This window comes from Marmota monax, unplaced genomic scaffold (genome assembly GCF_021218885.2).
Source record: "Marmota monax isolate L192 unplaced genomic scaffold, Marmota_monax_Labrador192_F-V1.1 WCK01_AAM20220418_F8-fsc00042, whole genome shotgun sequence".
Taxonomy (NCBI): domain Eukaryota; kingdom Metazoa; phylum Chordata; class Mammalia; order Rodentia; family Sciuridae; genus Marmota; species Marmota monax.
In genome coordinates, this window is record NW_026693008.1 from 4147902 (window position 1) to 4172584 (window position 24683).

At 40.7% G+C, this 24683-nt stretch overlaps 1 protein-coding gene across 8 annotated transcripts in view; it reads left to right on the forward strand.

Annotated features, from left to right (window-relative positions):
* Positions 1–24683, forward strand: part of Cadps (calcium dependent secretion activator) — a 480326-nt gene that overhangs the window by 368549 nt on the left and 87094 nt on the right. For 3 of the 8 annotated variants that reach the window (XM_058582085.1, XM_058582088.1, XM_058582087.1), the window contains 6 exons: positions 2426–2532; positions 8018–8038; positions 9262–9418; positions 10450–10591; positions 19946–20092; positions 23426–23581. In XM_058582085.1, coding sequence (XP_058438068.1) covers positions 2426–2532; positions 8018–8038; positions 9262–9418; positions 10450–10591; positions 19946–20092; positions 23426–23581 — 730 coding nt within the window. The remainder of the gene's footprint in view (positions 1–2425; positions 2533–8017; positions 8039–9261; positions 9419–10449; positions 10592–19945; positions 20093–23425; positions 23582–24683) is intronic. The other 5 variants (XM_058582086.1, XM_058582089.1, XM_058582091.1 and 2 more) reach the window with 3 other exon arrangements.

Genomic DNA, 24683 nt, shown 5'->3' on the forward strand with positions numbered 1-24683 from the left:
TAAGTGTTCTAGATTAAAAGATTCTTAACCAACTCACTTGAATGGTTGCATGTTCAAGTAAAATTGAAAAAGGTTTTATTAAACATACTGTCTGTATATATACATCAGGCATACACATATCTGGTACATGTGCACACACTCTTAGAAAGCCTGTGTGCACATGCACACTTTATGTGTATCTATGGATTTCTATATTGTAGTCAATCTAAAAGTACCGCATATTAAAACAAATCTTCAGGTGGTCCTATCTTAAGCATCTTGGATTTCTCCAAACATAAAAAATTATTCACGCTTTTTAAATTTATTTTTTCATTTCTGCATTGTATGTTAGATACAGCAAGAATCCCCTTAGATTTGGTGAGTATTCCATCCAAAAGGAAAATGCTCTCTGTTTTTAAAGTGAGAGATCTCAAAGATGTGTCCCAGTGGAATTTCCTGCAGATTTGTATTAATGTGCAGGCTTGTCTGGTTTCTAGAAAATGTATGTAAGTGTGTGATGTATGTATGTGGGTGTATGTGTCAAATGGGTAATAAGTATAGGATGAGGAATTTGCAAATTGATGTGTAAATGTGAGTATCAACTAATAAAAAATAGTAGCCTATGCATATTTACTATCAAAATGCAAATACCTCACTCTACACATATTACTCAAACATATATACGCAGTATGTTTGTAGAAATGCCTGAAAGCCTATTAATGAAATTATGATAGTCTCCTTATAAAATTACAAACAGATCAGGGGCCCCAAAAGCACCAGTCAATCTTTCTCTGAGTATTTCTTGCTCTGGACCAGGCAAGAGCTGTCAACACTCAACTTCCACATCTCCTCACTGGCTGTTGGCCTTTCTCCATCTGACACATGTCTGATGTTCCCCCAGAACTCCCCTCTTCATGCTCCAACCAGATCCAGCCACATTTCCACCTGGGCATGGCGGAGACAATGGAGATTCCAGTGCCCTGAAAGCCCTTGTCATGCCAGCCACCAGGCCTGATTGGACAGTCTTACCCAATCCTCTTCTCCAGTCTTGGCCCCCAGGGACTCCAACGTTCTTTTTGCATTCTTTTCACCAAATTTATTTTTCATTAGGAAATCCTAACTTACTAATGATATGATAAGAAATACACAAAAGGAAGTTATGAGGACTTTTACTATAAATTAGCCATCTAGAATTTTGTTTAATCTCCAACCCCTTCCCCCCAAAAAAGAACCTTTTTATGAAGTTTTTTGTTTGTTTGTTTTGTTTTGTTGCAGTACTGGGATTGAACCCAGGGCTTTGCATAAGCTAGGCAAGTTCTCTGCCACTGAGCCACATCCCCAGCCCTCAGCAGTCCTTTTGTGAACCTATATACCTCCTGTGCAATTCTGCTGAACAACTTCTTTCCATTGGACCCCATGTGTTCTAAATGACTTTGAGGCTTCAAGGTCTGAAAGGGACTCAGCCGGAAATGCAAATTTCCCTGCAAGTTCAGTCTCACTTGATGTTTCAAATATGATTCTTTTCTCCAATAAAAATATGGATAATTTTTTGGCAGTATCATGGCCTTGCCAAACATTGCCAAGCACAGCTCTCTGAAGGCTGCAATGGAAAGCCAGGGATGGTTTCAGTTTCTTCCTGGGCTAGGTGTGGTGCACAGAAAAGAAACTAAAACAAAACAAAACAAAAAAGAAACCAAAAAACGAAGACATTGTTGCAATCTAATGGATAAATCTTCAATTAGAGCAACCAATGGCACAAACTACTACCACTTTGTGTAATAATCTATCTCCAAAATCCTTTTTGAGAATTCTCTTCTGCCTTCTCCATAATAGCCTGGAAATGTCTATTTTTTTGTTTGTTTGTTTGTTTTGTTTTGGGTTTTTTTTTTTCTTTTCAATCTCCTCCCTAGACACCTTGAAGCACACAGAACTTTAAATCTGCTTTTTCAAAATGAATATCCCAATACCAACATACATACCTAGAATGAAAAAAAAAATATGCTGTAGTATTAAATGCTGAATGACCATTCTAGAAAATAGACATAGCAGCGATCAAGATTAAGCTTCTATTACATCTTCCCACCTCAGGTAGCCTGAACACAGACTAGAGAATGACATAGGATAGTGCTTTTATGCTGTCTTTAAAGAACATGTGTACAAAATGTCACTAAATTTGAAATGGGCTGTCATAGACTTAATATAGCTTCCTATGCAAATTTGAAGCTGGAGCACTGCTTTTTCCTAATACCTATTATAACGATGGTGATAATAATAAAAAACGGTTCTATGGTTTGCTCACTACTAATTACATGGCACTTAACATTTGCATGAAACTTTTTTTTTAAAAAGTCGGTAACTATTCAAAATTTCTTATCCACTAGTTCTAATGGCCATGCAACTAGCCTGCCACGTTCGCTGAATTTTAACACTAATTCTTGTACTACAGAAAATGTAGGCCGGTTAATCACTCCTGCCAAAAAGCTCGAAGATACAATACGTCTCGCTGAACTAGTCATTGAAGTCCTTCAACAAAATGAGGAACACCACGCAGAGGTGAGCAGGCTCGGTGGGAAATGTCTCTGAGCTTCCCTTAGCTGTGGTCACAGAGCTGACTCAACCAACCAGGTCCTGAATCAGATGCCTTAACTGCCATTTTCTTTTAACTGGGCTTGCAAAAAGAATCAAAGTGGAAGTTTTGGAAGGAGAAGACTTTGGAAAGTTGCTTAAAGCAAGCACGCAGTGGTTGTGGGTTATACATTTCAACCTTAAGTTTTCATATGTTTCTAGCAAGAAACTAATGAGGTGAGTTCATCTTAAAGTGAATTATTCAAGCCACATTTGGTTACCATTATACAGAACACACAAATTCTAGTTTTCTTTCTTTTTATTTTTTATTTATTTATTTATTTTTGGTCTTTTGTGGTTGTTTTTTGTGGCCGCCACTGTTGTTTCAAAGGGTTCTTTGGTGTGTGAATCGAGAGCCATGTTTTTGAATCTATCTCTGTAACTTATTCTTCTTGTACTAGGATCTCTTTTTTATTTATTTATTTTAGATCACCTGGGTTGTTAAACGCAGTGACAGAAGCAAATTATTCTGTGTCGTTCAACTTGTCAGTTTCCTAATATACACCTAGATAAATACAGTTCACTCTTTTATTTTTCAAACCACTATAAATATTATGATTTTGATAATAATGATAAACAGAGATTTCAAGACCCACTAAATCCCAAACCTATATGGACTTAAACAACCCAACCCTCCAAGAAGTGATTTCTACATTTTATGAAGATGAATAGTAATAGCAGTACTCATTTAAAATTTGAGCTTGAAAATCATGTCTCTCTTAAAATAGCCTCTTTTAAAATTACACCAATTCTCCTTCTGCATTCAGATTTACAGAAAAGGGGGAGGGGTAAAAGTGTTCCATAAAAGTTATTTCCCACACACCTAAAGGGATCATTCCCATGACTAACGGAAAACTGACAGACCAGTTAAGAGATACATAATACACCATAAATCCAACCAGCCCAACTAATGCCTGATTGCATATTTAAATTTCCTCCCTGTTTCTCTACTGTTCTATTCAATCTTGGCTGATCGTGGCAGGGGAAAGAGGTATGTGACTAAATCGAATGAACCGGCCACCTGCTGTCATACTCTGTGCATGCCCTTCTAGTACCATGTCTTCTAATGGGACTTTCCCCCCTGGTGCTCCTGCTTTCTAACACTGACCCAAGGAATGTAACAGCAACTTCCAGTGGACTGCTTGTGACATGGGTGGCCCTCCACGGCAGGGTAAATGTGGGGTGATTCTCTTGTGCGTGCATGAAGCGATTGGTATACCTACAATGACTGCAGTTACATCCCACACACGCCTCCCACCTGCCTTGATTCTGTCCTTAGCCTGTGGTAGTTCCCTATGTCCGTCTGTACTTCCCTTTATTACAGCAAATGAGTCCCAAGCTTAGTAACTAGAAGCTCGTCGGAGTGATACTAATCTCCCTCTAGACTGTCTGTATGTGAGTCATATATACAGTATTTATATATAGAGAGAGTGCCGAAGAATCACCATGGCCCCGAAAGTCCCCTCTGAGGATGGGCTACAGTCCCCTTAGGTGGGAATCATTAACTCATACATCACCTAGCAAGGACCCTCAGCTGTGAGTGACAGGGGACATCAAATCAACAACCTCCAGCCACGCACACCTGGGCTGACTTCCTGACCCATGAGTCGAGTTAGGATTTGTCTTTATCACACACGATGGTCTTTTTAGATCGGGGGCATTCAGGGTTCCAGCAATGGTGGTAAGTGTTTTCTTTCTGGGTATCTTCAAAATCATCTCCAGAAGCATGGGGAGGGGGGGGAGCTCCCACCTGCCTTCTCCAGATTTGAGGGGTCCAGGCTTGATCCATACATTTGTGAGACAAGGACCCAAGGAAGACAGTCTGTCTCAGTCCCCACTGTGCTTTTAAGTGAATAACAGAAGAAAAACAACAGATACACTTGATTAATGATCAAGTTATTATCTGAGGCTACTACAGGCTAAGAAATGATGTTGAGTTTTTCTACATCTCTCAAAAGGGCCACCAAGGGAAAGTTTATATTCTAAGGAAGGCCTTTTTCACATTTCTAAAAAGGGCTTTATCACTAACTGCTAAACATTATCCCACCTAGCCTCTCTAATCATCAACACAAAATATTTTAACTTTGTATATTTAAGCCATTTAGGGCCAGCACCATGGCACCTGTAATCCCAGTGGCTCAGAAGGCTGAGGCAGGAGGATCACGAGTTCAAAGCCAGCCTCAGCAACTTAGTGAATCCCTCAGCAACTTAGCCAGATCCTCTCTCTAAATAAAATATTTAAAAGGGCTGGGGATGTGGCTCAGGTAGTTAACCACCTCTGGGTTCAATCCCTAGTACCAAAAAACAATAAATAAATATATATATAAATAAAAGTCATTCAGGAATACAAGCTCAAATACACACAATAAATTTGAATAAATTCAAATAAATTCAATTCTGTTTTTATTAGTACCTTTAGAAGTTAGGGAAGAGAACTTTAACACCCTTTGGATTTCCAGAGATCAAATTTTCTTTTAGATCAATGTATAGGATTATTTCCCAAATTAGTCATTTCTCCCCATCACAGAATCCTATTTATTACTCAGTCAGAGCTGCCTATGGAGCATCTTCTATCTGCTGAGGCAAGTACCCTGGTGCTTTGTGAGGGGCAGAAGGGAGCCTTGCCCTTCAAGGGAGAGAATGCAGGGTAGCAGGAACTCAGGCTATGTGCCTGAGAAGCTGTGCTGTGAACTCCTGCTGTGCCTCCTCCTTGCTTTGTGACCTTGACCTAGTTACTCAACCTCTCTTATCCCATAAATTGGAGATAACGGTGGTCCTTGTTAGAGGCTACTTTAAGCAAAGGACCTGACCTTGTGCCTGACACACAGCAAGTAAAAGCTTGGCTATTGTGGTGTTAAATATATGATTGTCTGATCATGCCAAGGACAAAACCTATATGGAAAGTGCCAGATGAATGAGAACAGACAGAAAGTGTTGAAAGGAGAGGGAGTCCTTTCATGGTGGAGTGGTCCTGAAAGCCCCCCCTTACACACACACACACACACACACACCTATTTATTCTCACTGTCCCCTTATTGATTGCCATCACCTAAGAGGCTTGAGGAAATTCAGATTCCCAGATCTTGCCCCAGCTCCATTAACTGGCCTATCCTAGGGAGCATCAGTCACTTTTCAAAGCTGCTCAAGTGTTTCCAGCACACAGCCCAGGTCGAAAGTGCCAAGGTGCAGCAGAAAGGTGGAATTTTCCCTGGCACACCTCAGATAGGGTTTTTCTTCCAAAAAGAATGAATTTTTTTTTCTCGTGCCCAGTACTCACTACCATTTTCTCTGAGTGCTCAGTAAACCCCTTAAAAAAATCATTCCCCTTAAAAAAAATCATTAAGTCCTAAGCATGGGTCTTGACCATGAAGCCATGCTGTTGGGCAGTACTACACGAAAGAAATTAACCTGCCCCCATCCAAAAACAAATAAAAATTAACAATCTTTAAGCCATATTTAATTCCAAGATAAAGCAATTAAATGTCCCAAGAGAAAAAAAAAATTGCCTTGGCTAAGAACACATTCTATACTGTGAATACATGCCATTTAGGGTAACAATTGTCACATTTCTCTCATTCTTCCAGTTAAATTCTGTTCGAAAAGCCTAATGCACATATGAATTATGCTTTCACTTATTGTTGCTTTCTCTTCCTGATCTCTCTCTATGTATACGTATGTATATGTATATATGTATTGTGGTACACAGAGGGGTACATATATACATGTTAGTTTGTGTGCAAAACAAAGTGTGTTCAGTGTGGTGAACTGTACCCCTAAAGCACACAGCTTTGTCTTTGAATAGGGAAAAGCACTGGGTAAGTATTTAGAAGCCAATATGTGACTCTGAATATCTTTGGAAGAAGTTTATTGAGACTTCAAATACCCATGAACATTGCAAATTAGCTCCCCACAAACTCTGAAGATTTGCTCATGTACAAAAATAGCATTTACCTGTAGGAACAGGCACGAAATAAATAAATATGTATCATCTATTTTTTGAAGGCGTCCCTCAAACCAGTCACATACACTTTGTTCATTGAATCGATATTACACTTTGGCTTTTTGGTTATTATTGCCCTTGAGAGGATCTTTATCTCTTACTTGAGAGTTAAATTGGATGATAGGGTTTTTAAAAGAATTACCTTACAGAAATAGCTCTTGTTTTTCACTTCTTCTGCAAGTCCCAAATCTAAATTCTCTTGGTTCACTCAAATTTTAAATTCCCCCACCAACCTCCATAATGATGACCCATACCACAGTACTTACTGTTCTTTTTAAGGTTGCCAATCTAGATGATTATTATTTCAAGGACTGTAGATACTCGCTTGGCATTATATTAAATTACAACAAGGGATTACATTCATTATAGGTGGTAAAAGTGGTGTTTCTGATGGTCTCTGGTCTATAACTTTTAAATAAAAGCTGGTAAAAACCAAATATGAGATTGGGTTAAGAAATTTTTAACTTCAGATATTTATGGTTTGTTTTTCTTTTGGTTTGTGGTTTTTTGTTTTTTTTTTTTTTCCTTCTTTTTCTTGACATTGTGTCTGGAAAAGCAACCGGGTCTACCCAGCTTTGCTTGGCTCACCCCGAAGAAGTAGTTGATCAATAAAAGAAAAAATACTCACCTTTGTGAATTTTATAAATATCCTGGATCAGATTTGATGAGAGTCGGCCCTCCATATAGGGTTAAGGGTGGGGATGGGAGTCCAGCAAGTTCCAGTATTTAGAGTCTCTGCCTAAGAGGCTGAAGGCTGGGAAAGCTTGGGGGGTGGGCAGGGGATTTCTTCCTCTGCTGGATTTAGTCAGTAATTAGAGAAGCAACCCCAGACTCCAGGTTTCTCACCCCAGATGGTCAAATTACAATAAAACCTCATCAGTTCAGACCCAAATGCTTGGAATCTGTGACAATACTCTTGCAGATGTGGCTTTTTTAATTTCTCCTAAGTGAAATTTTTGGCATGATCTCAAACTTGCCCTTGAAATTCTAACTGCTCTTCTTACTAGTTAGAGACTTTCCATAGTTTTTCTATCCCATAACCTATGAAATTAAATCCCCCACTTTTAAAATTTCAATTTATATGTTAAATTATCCACAATTATTAGAAGAATTTTTTTAAAGTACACATTTGTGATACATGGGTATGATAACCCATGTAGACTTTATGAATACCATTTACTTTGGTGCCCAATTACAAACTATGTTCAAAAGCTGTTAAATGATATCTCTGTTAAAAACGCCAACCCTTTAGGCTAAATTTTGTTGACAGACCAGCATTTCTCTTTGCCATAACTCTGAATCCGTGAGGTTTTACTGTAAATTAAAATGGAAACAGCAGGTGTCTATTTCCAGTCAAGCCAACCTTGCAGAATGGTCCATGACTTGATTTTTTCCATTTAATTTGCAAACCAGCCACATGTTGATAAAGGAGAAGTAAGTAAAGTAAAATCTCACAAAAGAAGAGAGGTGGACCTCTGTTCTGCCTCCTAGTGGCTGATAGATTATCCCCTCCAATGACTACTAGATCACAGAAGAGCTTGGCCATTGAACAAACCCTTCCATTTATGGAATTATTTCCATGATCATCTTTCATGTTTTCAAATCCCTTCCCACCTTTTTTTGGGGGGAGGGGGGAGGGGCGTGTGAATGCTCCAGAAAGTGTTTCCAGTGTAAATACTTTACAGCATTGAGTGGGGAGGCGGGGGGCTAGTGGGGCTGGCAATTTGTTTTTTCTGCTCTCTTTGAAATCAGCAAAACAGGGCCTGTTGACACCGCCACACATTCTGCATGCTCTCTGCCAGAAATGATTAGCCAACATGCATGCATGCCTTTGAATTGCATTCACATCTGGCCAAGTCTGATGTGAATGATTGCCCTAAGACCCTGCACAATGTTTTCCAAGGGCCCATGTGCATGAAAATGAGTTACTTCACTGATATTTTTTGGTTTTCAGTGTACATACATGTCCAACCCCCAGAGAAGTGAAGTCCTGATTTTACTCAGTGTTTCCTAGCTTAAGCCTGATCTTTCCAGCAGACCGGATGCAAAACCAAATACCTCCATGCTGAAAGAGATTTCAAATCACACTTTCTGTGGACAATTGCAGTAATGGTTTCCTTGGACTTAGCCTGAAATAGAAGTAACATCCCCAACGTGTAGGGATACATGAGTCCCTGAGTTTGTACGAGACCCTAGACAAATGAAGCCCCAGACATGTAGATTAATGTGATCAATAATGACCAATTTTCAAGTTAGACCAGCAGAAAACCCATAAACACAGTGAAGAAACTCCCCTCTTCTAATATTTTAGAGCAAGAACTAGCCACCAATGGTGATTGACAGCATGACTCCAAACCTACTGAGTTATTGTAAATTGAACAGAAGTTCCACGTCTGTCATTTCTACAGCTGCAACCTCTGACCTCCAGGTCAGAGAAGAGGCTCTCGTGTGGCAGGCCTGGGATCACGAGGAGCACTGCCTTGGACCCCGAGAGCCCCCATTTGTTTCCAAAATGCTGTTCTCTTTACAATAAAAATGACCACACCCTGCTGGATGCATAGTCAATCTTGAACAGCGAGGGCTACAGATCACATCTTGTATCAGAGAGAGAAACTCACCGCCTCTTGTGTCTATTGTTTTTCTGCCACATTTCAAAGGCCTTCGCATGGTGGTCGGACTTAATGGTGGAGCACGCAGAGACGTTCCTGTCCCTCTTTGCGGTGGACATGGATGCAGCATTAGAAGTGCAACCCCCAGATACATGGGACAGTTTTCCGCTGTTTCAACTACTGAACGATTTTCTCCGAACCGAATGTATGTATCATCTTGGACTGTTTGACTTTCTGGAGTAGTGAGCAGACAAACAGATTGCTAAGACATCTTTACCCCAATGAGAACATGGGTTGGATGGAGAGCTTCATGGTGCTCCCGTGACCTAAACACACATGCACACATCTCGCAGCTCAGGGACCTTCCCTTTCTTCCAGAAAGTGTCCTGTGGCAGAGAGGCCCTCTCTTAACTGCAAAGAAAAAACCCAAGAGCAGTGTGAGAAGAGGTGTCCATGCCTTGTGATTTGTTTGTCCTCGATCAAATGAATTAGCTTACCCTCTTCACCTTGGGCACTGTTTATCAGAAGATGCTTTCTCGGTCAGAAATGATTTCTGGTGCAATAGCACTGCAAGCAATTACAATGTGCCTTATGGAAATAATAGCTGTAAATTGATTTTCCTTGCCTAGAGAGGGTGATGGAGGAAGAGAGGGAGTAAAGAATGTTCTTTCTTCCTGGTAACTGAATGGGAGCTAGGTAAACATAAAAGATGGTGTGCATTAGCTGGGCATGGTGGTGCATGCCTGTAATCCCAGCAGCTCAGGAGGCTGAGGCAGGAGGATCTCGAGTTCAAAACCAGCCTCAGCAAAAGCGAGGTGCTAAGCAACTCAGTGAGACCCTGTCTCTAAATAAAATTCAAAATACAGCTGGGGATGTGGCTCAATAGTTGAGTGCCCCTGAGTTCAATCCCTGGTAACCCCCCCCCCAAAAAAAAAAGATTGTATGCATTGCTATTACGTTGTTTCTTGAAGGAACATCATTGTTTTTCCTTAAATGACACAAAATGAGTAAAGTATTTTTGAATGTCGTTTCTCTTCCAAAGAGATTGAAGCAAGAACTTCTGTTCATGTTCTTTTTTTTTTCCTCCTCTTTTATTTGGCAGGGGGGTGGGGGCTGGCAGGGACCAGTTCCTTAAAAGCAGGGTATTTAATATAGAATGCCATCATCTCTGTGTGTACACTGTACTTTGATAAAGCAACTGTGGGTTCTTACCAAGCTTTTGCTTCTCTGTTCTAGATAATTTGTGCAATGGAAAATTCCACAAACACCTGCAAGACCTGTTTGCCCCACTTGTTGTTAGATATGTGGATTTGATGGAGTCCTCAATTGCACAATCCATTCACAGGGGCTTTGAGCGGGAGTCATGGGAACCAGTCAAGTAAGGAAACCTCTTTTGATACCATCAGAGTTTGGGTGCAAATGGCTGGAGAGTCATCCAGAAATGGATTGATGGTGTCACATGACATTTTCATTGTTAGCCTGAATAGAAAGCAAGCACTCTATTTATTTCCTACCATGGTTCTCTTACCTTTCTTGCCCAAATGGGGTGGGGGGAAGAGGTTGAGAAATGTTTTATGAAGTGAAACCTTTGTTTTATTGCACAAAGTTTGATAAGGACGAAGTGATATAAACCTGGCGGTGATATTTGTACTGTGTATCTTCCTCAAATGGTGTTATCCCAAGCAATTAGTGTTTCCCAAAGCGTGTTCCATAGGGTTCTCAGAGGGTTAACAAACTTTTTCTATAAAAGTCCTAATGACTAATCCTGTAATTCCAGTGGCTCGGGAGGCTGAGGGGAAGGATCTCAAGTTCAAAGTTAGCCTCAGCAATTTAGTGAGGCCCTGAGCAACTCAGTGAGACCCTGTCTCTAAATAAAATATTACAAAGGGCTGGAGATGTGGCTCAGTGACTAAGCACCCCTGGGTTCAGTCCCTGGTACCAAAACAAACAAACAAAAAATGGCCAGATAATAAACATTTAGGCTTCTTGATTCACATGATCTGCAACACAACTACTCAACTTTGCTATTGTATCATGAAAATAGTTATAGATGACTGTGGCTATGTTCCGCTAAACTTTATATACCAACAGGGCATAGTTTGCTATTCCTGGGTTGGGCCCTTGAGACACACCTCAAAAAAGAACTCTACAGCCAGATGACTTCAGGAAACACTACCTACCCAACTCGTCCACCCATACCCTTATCCTGAACAGCCACAAAGCGGGCTAGTTTGCCAACTCTGAGATTCTAGTTACACAGAATCTTGCTCACCTCTGATTAACCCAGAGTTTCCTTAATGTACCTGACCACAGTCTGCATTTTAAAATGGATTTTTCTATCCTGCAGGAAAAAATCACAGGACATCCTGTGGGTTGAGTTTGTTCATGTTCACCACTGTCTAGCACATAGTAGGTCCCATTTGATTGTGTTTGGTAGAGTCTGTGTCACCTCCATTCCCCAGCCAAGAAGAGGGCTATGCCCCCAGGATGCCAGAGGCTCAGCCCCAGCCTTCCCTGTCTGTAAATAGAGACCCCTGTGTGGAGAGTTTGTGGTGTGGTTTGCAAAAGTCTAGTGAAATCTGGTTCGGGCTTTTCCCTATCAAATTTTAGGTTTTGTTTTTGTTTCCTTTTACATCTTTGGGGCATAGCAATCCATATAGAACAAAGTGGGACTAGACTGTGTCCTAGTGACCTAAAGGAAGTCCAGATAAATATTCAAGAAGCTTGTCCTCAGTATGGAATCTTTGACCTGTTTTTAAGCAATTTCCTAAATTAAGATTCTCCCTCTAATATTCCACTGTATATGACTGATTAAGCTTTCTCTGAGCCACAAGGAATGATTTCTAGCTTGCTCTACTGACAGCAACTTAATAGGCAGTAACTCTTTATTTGCAAATGCCAAGAAATTTAAATTTTAGCTTATCATCCTTAGGTTGATAATGGCCTCTTGACATGGCCCTGTTGCCTTTTTAACTCATGAGGATGAAACTGGATCCCTTGATGGTAAGGCATTAATGAGAGGCTTCTAATTTTTTTTCTTTTCTTTCTTTCTTTCTTTTTTTTTTTTTTTTTGTGCCAGAGTTGAGCCCAGGGGTGCTTAACCACTGAGACACATCCCCAACCCCCTGCTTCTTCTTCTTCTTTTTTTTTTTTAGATAGAGTCTCACTAAGTTGCTCAGAGCCTTGCTAAGTTGCTGCAGCTGGCTTTGAACTTGAGATTCTCCTGCCTCAGCCTCCCAAGCCACTAGGATTACAGGCGTGCACCATTGTGCCCAACACTAATTTTGTTTTAATCACTCACTATAATCAATACAATTCTGCTTTGGAGAATAGCTGTGAAAATAAAATAAAAAATTTAAATGAGTAATATCCCCATTTTGAAAACAAAATGGTCTTGAAATAGCATGTACTTATTTGGGTTTAAATGTATAAATGCCAACAAACCTTGGAAGGAATGATCAGTACCTTTCACTGCTCCTTAAAAGGCTTAGATTTAGGACCTCATCGTCCAAGGCAAGCACTTGAACAAAACTCTAGTAATTTGTTTTCTCATCTGCAAAACCAATTTTTAAGCAGTCCCTACCCAGGGTCTGAGAATTGTCGTGGAGCTCTGTGATAATGTCACCTAAGTCATTTTATAATCTGTTAAATTCTTCAAAAGCCAAACATATGACTGCTATTCCTTTGGAAGCATTAAATATTTTTAGTACTATCAGAAGTAAAGATAGAATTGAAATCGTTTTCACAATTGGAAGTCTTAGTCTGGGAATATTTTGTTGGGGATGTTTTTTACTGAGGAAAAGAACTGGAGTTGGTGGATTGATGATTTAAAGATCTGAAGCTTCATAAAGGAATCAGAGTTGTGATTTTAATCACCTGGAAATTATGCAGATGCGCGTGTATATTTTAAGGAGTCTTTGCCGTCCAAAACTGTGCTGTTGGCGAGTGAGTGTGATTTCAGTTTGTTCAATTTGTGCTAAAATTGTACTAAACAGTACGTACCTTTCAGAGGATGTGGAGAGATTTCAAAGGGCCAACTAAAACACAGACTAAATTAAAATTATTTGAAACCAAACACGTTTTATTAGCTGATTTGTAAACAGAATGAGGAAGGTGTGGGACGGCTTTGTAGAATGGCAGAGGATGAAGGGTAAAAATGATTTTTTTGGAATCCTTTTCATCAAGCTCACCCAAAAAACAAGAAACTGACTTGGGTAAATTTAGATTTGCTCATTCCTTTCAGTTAGGGCTCCATGATCCTCCAATACACACACACACACACACACACACACACACACACACACACACCAGCCTATCTGTCAAACAATTGCTATCCTCAAATAGTTCTTATTCTTCTATTTTTCAGAAGTCATGGTTACAGGTAAAATGAGAAAGGCATTGTAAAAGCTATCTTCGAAATCACCAGTATTCAAAAACATTAAAGAAAAACAGCTCTCTGACCAGAAAATGCTACCAATGTGTTGAGTTTGCTAAAAAAACAGTGTTAAAAGTATTATTTTTCCTTCCAATTTCCTCATTTCAAAATAGGGCCCTATAAATGAAAAGGGAGATATAATTATCTGGGCTTAATGCAACCAATGTTATTTGATGGAAAGGGTAAAATGACTAAGTCCTATGGTCATCTTCTCTTGAAAATCCAGCGGCTGTCTTTCCATCTCTGGGAGGAGAGAAAAGAGAGACTACATCTATTTTCATTGTGCCATATGCAGTCCTGGCTGGAATCTCTGCACATTGGTGGAAGCTGCCCCCGCAGAGCTTCTAACCACAGCTCAAGGGAGCCCTCTCTGGGGTGTCCATCAGGATGTGTCACAGGATCACCACCCACAGTTGGGCAGGTGGTTTGCACCTCTTCTGGCAGCCCACCAACAAGCAGGTGTACAGCATTTCCACAGCTCTTTGCTGTTGGCTCATTGCTGATCGGTCTTATGGCCTTGAAGGTAGACGAAATCCCAGAAAGCACCTCATCCAAAGTCTGGCCAAGTCTAGCACCTGCCCCAACCCATCCCCAGTGCCTTTTCCTGACATGTGGTCACTCAGTCTCTCCTTGAACACTCCAAGCACAGGAATCCTTGGCTTCATAGTTATAATTTTAGGTTAGGATGGATTCAAATGGTAAATCTAAATGCTGCTTCATGATCTATGCACACAGTAAAGTTTGGGTTCCTCTTTTCTCAAAATGCACTTTTTTCCTTTCTGCCTGAGATATGCATATGAAAAATCTGAAACTTAATGTCCATTTCCAGATTGCTAATGATGTCAATATTTTAATCATAAGAAATATCAGACCAGAGACAATTTAGCAACGTGTAGGTGGCCTAGTGTCAAATTGACAAGGATCAGATTTGGCATGGGAACTCGTGTCACTAGATGACGTTGGGCCACCAAGATCCTCCCTCAGTTGATTTTGCTGAGACGCATGCAGTCCTTTATAAAACAAGCACAGAATAACCAAGCTCTTCCAATGTTCACATTCCTGCAAATGTACCTCTTCATATCTGTACACATCTACACATTAGATTGTCACGATCTCAGCCTGGTACAGTGGCACACTCCTGTAATCCCAGCAGCTTGGGAGGCTAAGGCAGGAGGATCATGAGTTCAAAGCCAGCCTCAGCAATAGTGAGGTCATCAGCAACTCAGTGAGACCCTGTCTCTAAATAAAATACAAAATAGGGCTGGGGGTGTGGCTCAGTGGTCTAGTGCCCCTAAGTTCAATCTCTAGTATCCCCCCTGCAAAAAAAAAAAAAAAGATTGTCACTATCTCCTTAGCAGCTAGAGCAGGGATCTGGTATATAATCTATGCTCAGTGACTCCCCATGACTAATTGGCATACTGATGAAAGAAGTTACACAGGCTGAAGATTGTAAAGATAACAATAGGAAAGTGATGAGAATAGGAAAGAAGAAAAGATACATTCACCTGATTGCAGAGATTTCAATCTACTTGAGCCTGGGCAACATTCACACAGAAGAATGACTAAATACTTACCAGTGTACAAATACCATAAGGAAGAATTGCAAGATCATAGATTAGAGGGAGCGAACTGTGAGACCATGAAGGTAATGGCTTGGAGATTAAAATTTCAAAAGGGATAGGGGTGTTGGGAAAAGAGCATGAAATAGAAACAGGGTAGAAAGCAGAGTTTGCAAAGGGAACGAGGAATGTTCCCTTTAGCCATCACAATATGGAAAGGAGGAGGGCTGGGGGTGTGGCTCAAGCGGTAGCGCGCTCGCCTGACATGCGCGAGGCGCTGGGTTCGAATCCTCAGCACCACATACAAATAAAATAAAGATGTTGTGTCCACCGAAAACTAAAAAATAAATAAATATTTTTAAAAAAAAGAAAGAAAGAAAGGAGGAAACAAGCCTTGGAGACAGGCTTGAAAGGTTCCAAAATCCCATGAAGTTTGGAAATTAATTCTGTAGGCATTGCATCCTCAGTTGGGGGCTTTATAATCCCCAAGCTGGTGAAAATTGGCATTTTACAGAGCATAGTAAAGTAGGTTAGTCTTTTCATATATTTAGCTTACCTTTTCTTGCCCATTCCCACAAAACCACCTTTTAGTCCCAAGTAGTGATGTTTAATGGACTTTCCCAAAAATGAGAAGTGAAAGGATAAATTTGTGAGACACCTGTTTCTTTTACATGCAATACATAAGCAGATACACAGTATATCTGTGGTATTAAATTCCTGTGGAGAAGGAGGGGGTCATGAATGTCACTATGGACTCTTGAGAAGATATCAAAGGATGCCCATGCCCCCAAAGTAGGATTAAACCTAAGAACATTGAGAGAGTTTTGATGCCCAGTGCACCAAGACAAGACAAGATACACTGCATAGCCGGGCGCAGTGGCACAGGCCTGTGATCCCAGCGGCTCAGGAGGCTGAGGCGGGAGGATCACAAGTTCAAAGCCAGCCTCAGCAACTTAGTGAGGCCCCAAGCAACTCAGCAAGATCCTGTCTCTAAATAAAACATAAAAAGGGCTGAGGATGTGGTTGAGTGCCCCTGAGTTCAATTCCCGATGCCCCCCCCAAAAAAAAGATACACTGCATATATTCATGCAAAAAATGAATAAGAGTAGAACATGTTCTGTATCTAAAATATACCCCATCCATAAATCTGAAGCAGAAATCACAGACAGAAGACACACTGTGCCCCTCTGCAGGTAAATGTAGTCTTGCATAAAATTAATTCCAGTAAATAAGGAATGACTCCACCTCTGGTCCTTCCCATCAGTAGAAATGATTAGACACACACACAACTATAAACATTCATCCACGTGAGAGGGTAGATGAGAACTTTTTTAATCCAATGCTTCACAGATGGGAATGAAATGAAAGTTATCCTTTTTCATCAGGGTCCCCAAAATGAATGAATCTGATTTTTAAAAGATATTTATTTACTTGTAGATGAACATACAGTATCTTTATTTATTTTTATGTGGTGCTGAGGATTCAACCCAGTATGTCACACATACCAGGCAAGCACTTTACCACTGAGCTACAGCCTCAGCCCCAATGAATCTGATTTTTAACATGTATCCATTTTTAGAATCGCCGTTCACACATCTTGTACTATCCAGTGACATATAAGTTATGATTCTTAACAGAGAAGCATGACTAACTGGCTCTTAGATTATTGATAAAGGGCCCTCTTTAAACATAATAATTCATTACAACCACCAACAGCTCCAGGAGCCTGATCATTGGGACTGAGTGCAACTAGAACATTCTCCCCTTTCCCATGGATAATAGTGAAATATTATGCTTGCAATTCACCTCTTTGATTATTAATATGTTTTTAATACCCAAATGAAATATTAGTAACATTATTGATACACTCTATTATTTTGCTAAGGCAGAAATATCAAGCATGTTATATCATTTTAAAAGTTGACCATTATGATATGTCCCTGAAGGAAATGTCTCTATATGAGCCCAGTGCAAGAGGGTAGCCAAACTGTCATATTTTACAAATATAATATGCTTTGATTAATATAAGTATTTTTTTTAATTTTCGTGTGCAAAATGAAGCTCACTTCTAATTTGTGTACCCACCATCCGCTAATATGTTTAAATTAAGTTGCTTTTCTGCATACATTTGTATGTTATTCATTCCTAGCTACTTTTAATTTGCTCAGAATTGACATTTTAACTTTCCAGGCTGCCATCTCTAGGATCTCCTAATTCCTTGATCATTATTCAGTGTGTGTATCATTTAATGATCACATTTGCTTATATAGGCTTACACATGTCTCAGTGGAAATTGCTAACGGATTTGTTACATGGCAGTGTTTAAGACTGAGAACCACCAGGGACTGAATTCAAAGGCAAATTCCTGAGTTAAACAGAGACACACGGAGGGAAGAGTTCCATTTTTCTTCCTCTACTTAGTACTCATATTTAGCTCACCTTCTCTAGGCCATCCCCACAAATCCACCCTTTCTTTCCAAGTAGGGATGTTTAGTGGGCTTTCCCAAAAAGGAGAAGTATAAAAGATAAATCTGGGAGACACCTGTTCCTCTGACTCAAGGAGAGGATGCCAGGTTGGCAATTTTGCCTTCTAGAGTTTTCGTTCTACAGCCAGGGCTATGTCACCCTTGTGAAAGAGTAACTTGTTTCTGGAGGGTATCAGGTGTCCAAACGATCTACAAGGGTCCAGAATTTCTGACTTAGAAAGAGGCTTACCCCACTGAGCAAGCCCCCAGAGGCAGCTCCAGCCCTCCAGGAGTCCTGTTAGTCAAACAGCTTCCCCGGGGCAGAGCTTCGTTGGCAAACCCTGCTCTTCTCCTGCAAGATCCAAAACAGAGAACCTCAATTCCTTTGCCAAAGTGCTGTCAACTCCACTTAAACAGGAAGGCTCCTCTCAGATGCGGAGCTGGGCTGGGCTCTACCGTGCCAGTGACTTTGGCTGGATAGCACACCCTTAAAATGCCACTCCTAGGCGTTCAGTGCCAGCTTTTGGAACAGTCCGTGACATGGACTCTCCAGAGAGAGGCAGTTGATTCAAGTTGAGGGTTTTGTTTTGTTTTATTTTCTCTCTTTACTCATAAAACCACCCATCCTTCTTCTATCACATTAGCGATCCATCTTTGTTGAAAAAAAATGAGAAAAAGTTACATTTTTAATATTTGGAGCATTTCTTTAAAACTGGGGATTGAACCCAGTGGGGTTTAACCATTAAGCCCCATCCCTTGCCCTTTTTATATTATATTTTGAGACAGAGTCTCACTGAGTTCCTTTAGGGCCTTGCTAAGTTGCTGAAGCTGGCTTTGAACTTGCAATCCTCCTGCCACAGCCTCCCAAGCCATTGGGATGATAGGCATGTGCCATGGTGTCCAGCAATATTTTCTGCATTTTAAACTGATGTTAACTTTTTATAGAAAAAAATGTGTAGCTTGATTAATTTTCACACAGTGAACACATCTATTTAACAATCACTCATATAAAGAAATAAAGCATCCCCAGCCTCTCCGGTAATCCTGGTTCTTTCCCAGACATATCCCACATCCAAGTGCACCTACTATGTATGACATGAAGTCACATTTGAAATCACTTTTGGTCGAAGAATTTGATATGAGTCCTGCATTTAGGATTCTTTTTTTTCCCCTAGGTGTCTATTTCTGTATACAAACATTTCTCCATTGTACTTTATCTTAGTTTGGGGAGGGCAGAAAGTTTGCATTTTAAGTATTCTATAAAATTACTCAGAGCTGATCCTTCTTGATACAATTTCTTCATCTTTGCCATCAACTCTGTCACCCCGTTGCACATACTTCCCAGCTTTAGAAATAGCAGTTGGAAAGAATTCAACTTCTGCATATCATCATTTTGTGTATGTTCAAGGGGATGAGCTTTCTATCCTGTCTTGTATCTAATACATGACCCGAAAAGTGTGTCTCTTTGGATAATACTTATAAATGAGACTAAGAAAGTTAATGTGCTCCATTGTTTCTGTTTTAAATTTATCATTTATTTTTTGATGGACACCTACTATTTATACATACATGTGAGGTAGGAGGTGATATTTTGATTCATGTGCACCTTGGGTAGTGATGAACTGGGTGGTTAGCATATCAATCCTTATAGATTTTGTTTCCTATGATGAGTACATTCAAATTCCTCTCCTCTAATTATTTTGAGATATTGAACACATTCTTATTAATTATGTTCACCCTACGTGAACACGAGAGCTTATTCCTCCTAGCAGACTCTAACACGACACCTGTCAATCAACCTCTCCCCTACCCCCTCCACCTGTTCCTCTGCCTTTGCTGTCCATTCTACCTAATTCACAGCAGCCCCAGCCTGGTCTGCCCACCATGCCAAGAATTAATTCCATGAACTTCAAGTTCTTAGTATGAGGCAAGTTCTCTTCTGAACTCTTTTGACAATGGATTTGGAAACAGAAGGCCCCTCATGAAGACATTGAAACAATGTGATCATGGGCCCTCGAGGGCCCGCCCTTCTGAGCCACTCCCTGTTGATTTTTTTCTGTTTGTTTCTTCATTAACGTGCGTCATTTCTCTCTGCATCCCGAGCCACATCCCAGCTGCCGTCCGTAAGCTGCTTCCTGAAGTGTGTCGCTTGAGTTCTTACTGTTGTCTTGCTGTGGACTTAGCCGATTTATTTACAACAGTTGTTGTGCTTCTGCCACATCTGCATTGTCACTGTGATGGTATTTTTTTCTTTCTGTCTGTTTCTTCCACAGGAGTTTAACCAGTAACCTACCCAATGTGAACCTACCCAATGTGAACCTTCCCAAAGTACCAAATCTACCAGTTAACATCCCTCTAGGCATCCCTCAAATGCCTACTTTTTCGGCACCGTCATGGATGGCTGCTATATATGATGCTGAGTGTGTATTCAGTTCACATTAGATCTAATTTAAATTTAAGTGATCTTGGCATGGATATGTATTGTTTATTTCTATACATCCTATATAACAGAGATGGAGATGGATAATTAGACATATTTTGCTGATCATGCAGAGACAATATTGTTTATTTCTGGCATACATCATGTTTGTAAGACGTTTGCTATATATACAGCACTAACAATTTGTCTTACACCCACTGAACACTTGAGGACTATGTTTCACTTCCTGAATTCTTTTGTGAAAGGATTTTACCCCCCTTTTTTTCATGCAGGTGACATGATTCTGGGGAGTTAGTCACCCAAAAATAGTCCAGGAAACCTATTGGACAGGCTGGCCAGTCATTTCTTGCCTGATCCCAGTCTCAAAAGGGAAGCATACTTCCCTAGAAGCTGAGTTTTGATTTTTTTAAAATAATAATTATGAGTCCCAGAGACTGTTTAAGCCACAAAGCATATTTCCGGTGTCAGCAAATGGCAGAATGTAGTAACAGTTTCTTCAGGACTAAATGAAAATTTCTGATGGATCAAGCCCTAGTAATGTCAATACTATGTAAAGATACATTCCTAGGTCAAGTTACAGTAAGGATCTTTTGAGATCTAGGTAGCAAGAAGTTCTCTAAATTTGAAAAAGCAAGATTCAGACCAGGCAATATTAAATTTGGGGTAGCCACGTCATCTGTGGTCTGAGACGTAGGGTCGTCCTTCATCTCTGCTAATATCAGGGCTGGATGAGGTGAGTTTTCTTGGTGCCTGGATTACTTCCTCAAGTCTAGTGGTTCATGGGAGTAAGCATTGAGTAGCCATTTCTTCTAGCTGAGGAAAGGAATCCTCTCCCCTTTTTCCTTAGCAAGAAGATCCGGCACCCCTAAATTCTACCTCAGGGAAATTAAATTAGAACCACGTGCATGATTTAATAAGTGAAATAAGGTTTAGCAATTCTATACCCTCCTTTGATCCTTTTCTTCGACCACAGCTAATTATAGGCCAGATAAGCTTTTTTCTTGAAAGAATAAATTGGCACGTTTTCAAAGGAAAGTGTTATTATCAAAGGAATAAAAAAAATGATCTGAAACTGGCAGTGATGTTTTGAAATCTCGAAATCACGTTCGTCAGGACGGCTGTCAGCTTTTTTTTAATGTTCTTAGACTCCAGGTAGAGAACAGGGCATTAAAAGGGCTTCTTGCTTGGCTTCTCCAAAGCTACCTCACATTTTTAAAAACCTCTAATTGCTCTCAAGTTCACAATGAAATCATATGTTCAACAAATTAAAGCCTCCCCCCCCCAAAAAAAAAAAGGTATTTCTCAGGAAAAAAAAAATCATCTAAGAAAAACATATCATATTCATGCTAAGATGACTCTATTAAAAGTTAGATTAGGTAGCATCTGTTTAAAATTTAAAAGTAAATATCTTAGAGCTTCTCTTACCTTCTTCTCTGCATGCTCTGTGACACTGTTTTTGAAAAGATATGAATCAAGACATTGTAATAAAGCAGATAATGGTCTCCATTCAATTAATTAAGGCATGAGTGGGAACACATTTTGGTAACTGCTTAGCAACCAAAATAATCTTGGTGCTATTGCCTTAACATTAGCAGTTTATCTTAAAAATAAAAAGAAAATATTCTTTTCCTCATGTCAAAACTTAATAATAAGCTCTTCAAAGAAAAAAAAAACCCTAAGAGAATTTTCTGAAACTCTGAAACCAGATGGGTGTCAAAATGTTGTTGTAATAAATACCAATTATTGCATTCATATGTACTTAATGATTTAAAACATAAACCATGCAGTTCCAAAACGGGGCTTAGACTAGACAAAGTTGGGGTTTCTTTTTTTCCCAGGCCTAGGATGGGACAGGGGGGAAAGGCTGAACTTCCGCAGAGAGACAAAAGCATCTCTTCTGCACGATGCTTACAGCAGTATCTGAGAAGGAGGCGTGGATTCTCTATCACCCACCAGGAAATGCCTGATTCCATATCTTTTCATGATTCCAATTTCCTCCTTTTGCCACCTTTCATTTTAAGGACGTGTTTCCATGTTACCTGCTCCTACGTGTCAGATAACATCTACGTACTGACCTCAGACTGGTCTGTCCTGAAAACATTACCCTGTCGGTCCAGGCCGTAGGCTCCCTCCTGGCATGTTGGGAGTTTGCCCCGCCCCCCCCCCACCCCGCAGTAGCTGTGTATGCATTTATGCACTAGCTATATTTCTCTCTGAAGCATTAATTCAATGCAGCTGGCATCTGTCACAATAGAAACACCCACTCTCATCTGTTTCTATAGACGATGTCAGAACAAGTGATAATGCATGGTGTGTTGGGCATTTTATAAATTACCGTGTTAGCATTAGTGGTATGCGAGGAAGAGGGTAGGGGGGGCGGCCACCCCTCAGAGTTCCAAAAGGGATTGTTACCAAAGAGAAAGCCAGCAAAGGGCAAGATGAGAGTGGATCATTTCCTATACACAGGCTTTCCGTGGATGCCCCAGGTAAAAGTCCCTTAGTCATCATTGGACAGAAAGGAATCACCTCCCATTTCCCCATCTGTACAGAGGACTGGGTAAGACAGTATGGCCGAAAAAAGAGCTCAGGTTCTGAGCCCTGCAGCATTGCAAATCTCTCCGGTCCACTCACCTCCCCTGCCCCGACTCCCCTCCTCCTGGGGCTGCCTGTGCAGCAGGCTGGTCTGTGAAAATTGGAATGAGAATCAAACTGAACACGAATTTTGGGTTTGGGGTACCCAGGTGTCCCCCTGTCTTGATGCCCCCCACCCAGTTTCTTTCCAGCTCTTCAAGAGAAAAAGCAGGTCCTCGCTCACCACTTTGTTAGCACTAAAACCGAAAAGTCTTGTGCAATCTCCAAGAAGCCTCCGCTCTGGAGGGCAGCTGGGGAAGTGCATGAAACCCTGAATCTTAATAACTGCATGTTGCCATGTAGTTATTATCCGTGGAAACTGACTTCTCCCCCTGGTGCGTGGCCTTCATCTGAATCATCACATGTGTTAATGTGGTTATTGAAGGAAGGCTGATTTTTACCATACGCCATTCTCCTAGTTACTATGGAACCAACCCCTTCTTCAGACGTCTCACTGGTCTGGAGTAATTGGCAGAGCAAAGATGACTAGGTCCTGTATGGTAAAACTCAAAAGCTGCGGTGGAGATTGCCCCCACCTCCACCGCCAACACGCGTCGTTTTGTATGTGGAAGCCACTGTTTGCCTAAAGCCTCCTAGCCCCCCGTCAGTTGTCTCTGTGTTCATTTCTACAGAGCCTGGGGCTCACTGGGTGACTCTTGTCTTCTAATTCTTGTCCTGCTAGTAATGGATCAGGCACCTCAGAAGATCTATTCTGGAAACTTGATGCCCTTCAAACCTTCATCCGGGACCTCCACTGGCCCGAGGAAGAATTTGGAAAGCATCTGGAACAGCGGCTGAAACTGATGGCAAGTGACATGATTGAGTCCTGTGTCAAAAGGTAAGCACAGGTGGCTGGATAGATCCAGCATGTCTCTGCCACTGTCCACTGGCACCAGGATGGTGTCTTCTCTTTCACTGTGTTTTGGAGTTTAATGGAGACAGTTATTGTTTATAAAAGCCAGCTGGATCGATAACTACCCAAATCTAGCTTGTATTCACCTGCCACCCATCTGTCCCAAACCCAAAATAACTTGGCTGCCAATTTTATCATGGTTATCACCATCAGGAAGGAAAGATACACATGTTCTTTTTTTTTTTTTTTTGGTATCTGGAATCAAGCCTAAGGGCATTTGACTCGTGAGCCACACTCCCAGACCCCAGCCCATTTTTTAAATTTAAATGTAAATTTTTAATTTTAGAGAGATAGGGCCTCTGTAAGTTGCTGAGGCTGGTTTTGACCTTGTGATCCTCCTGCCTTAGCCTCCTGAGTCTCTAGGATCACAGGCATGCACCACTGCACCCAGCACCACATTCATTCTTGTTCATCTCTGTATCCCCATTATCTAGCAGTGTCTGGCACACAAAAATATTTTACCTAGTAAGATTTGTTAAATACATGAATGTATGTAGCTAGGTGGAGTGTTGAGAGGAAAGAAAAAGAGATGAACAAGCTGGGTATGATGGTGCATACCTGTAATCCCAGTGGCTTAGGAGGCTGAGGCAGGAAGATCGCAAGTTCAAAGCCAGGCTCAGCAACTTAGCGAGTCCCTAAGCAATACAGTGAGACCCTGTCTCTATTTAAATTTTAAAATGGGCTGGGGATGTGGCTCAGTGGTTAGGCACCCCTGGGTTCAATCACTAGTACCAAAAGAGACAGAGAGAGAGAGAAAAAAATGAACATACAATTCAAGAGTATCCAGTATATTTGGTACAGGCGATTTTCCAGCAAAGTGAGGCTAGACCCAGTCCTGTCTATCATTCTGTATATGTGAAGTAAGCACCTATAGTGTGATAACTATTCATTGTCTCTGCCAGAATCTGATTGGGTATCAGGAAGTGGGCAGGAGACATTAAACATACACTTTACCTTCCCACAAATTGCCCGTTTTGTCACTGTGGCTTGTAGGATTAGGGTAGGACTTGGAACACTGTACCTGAAG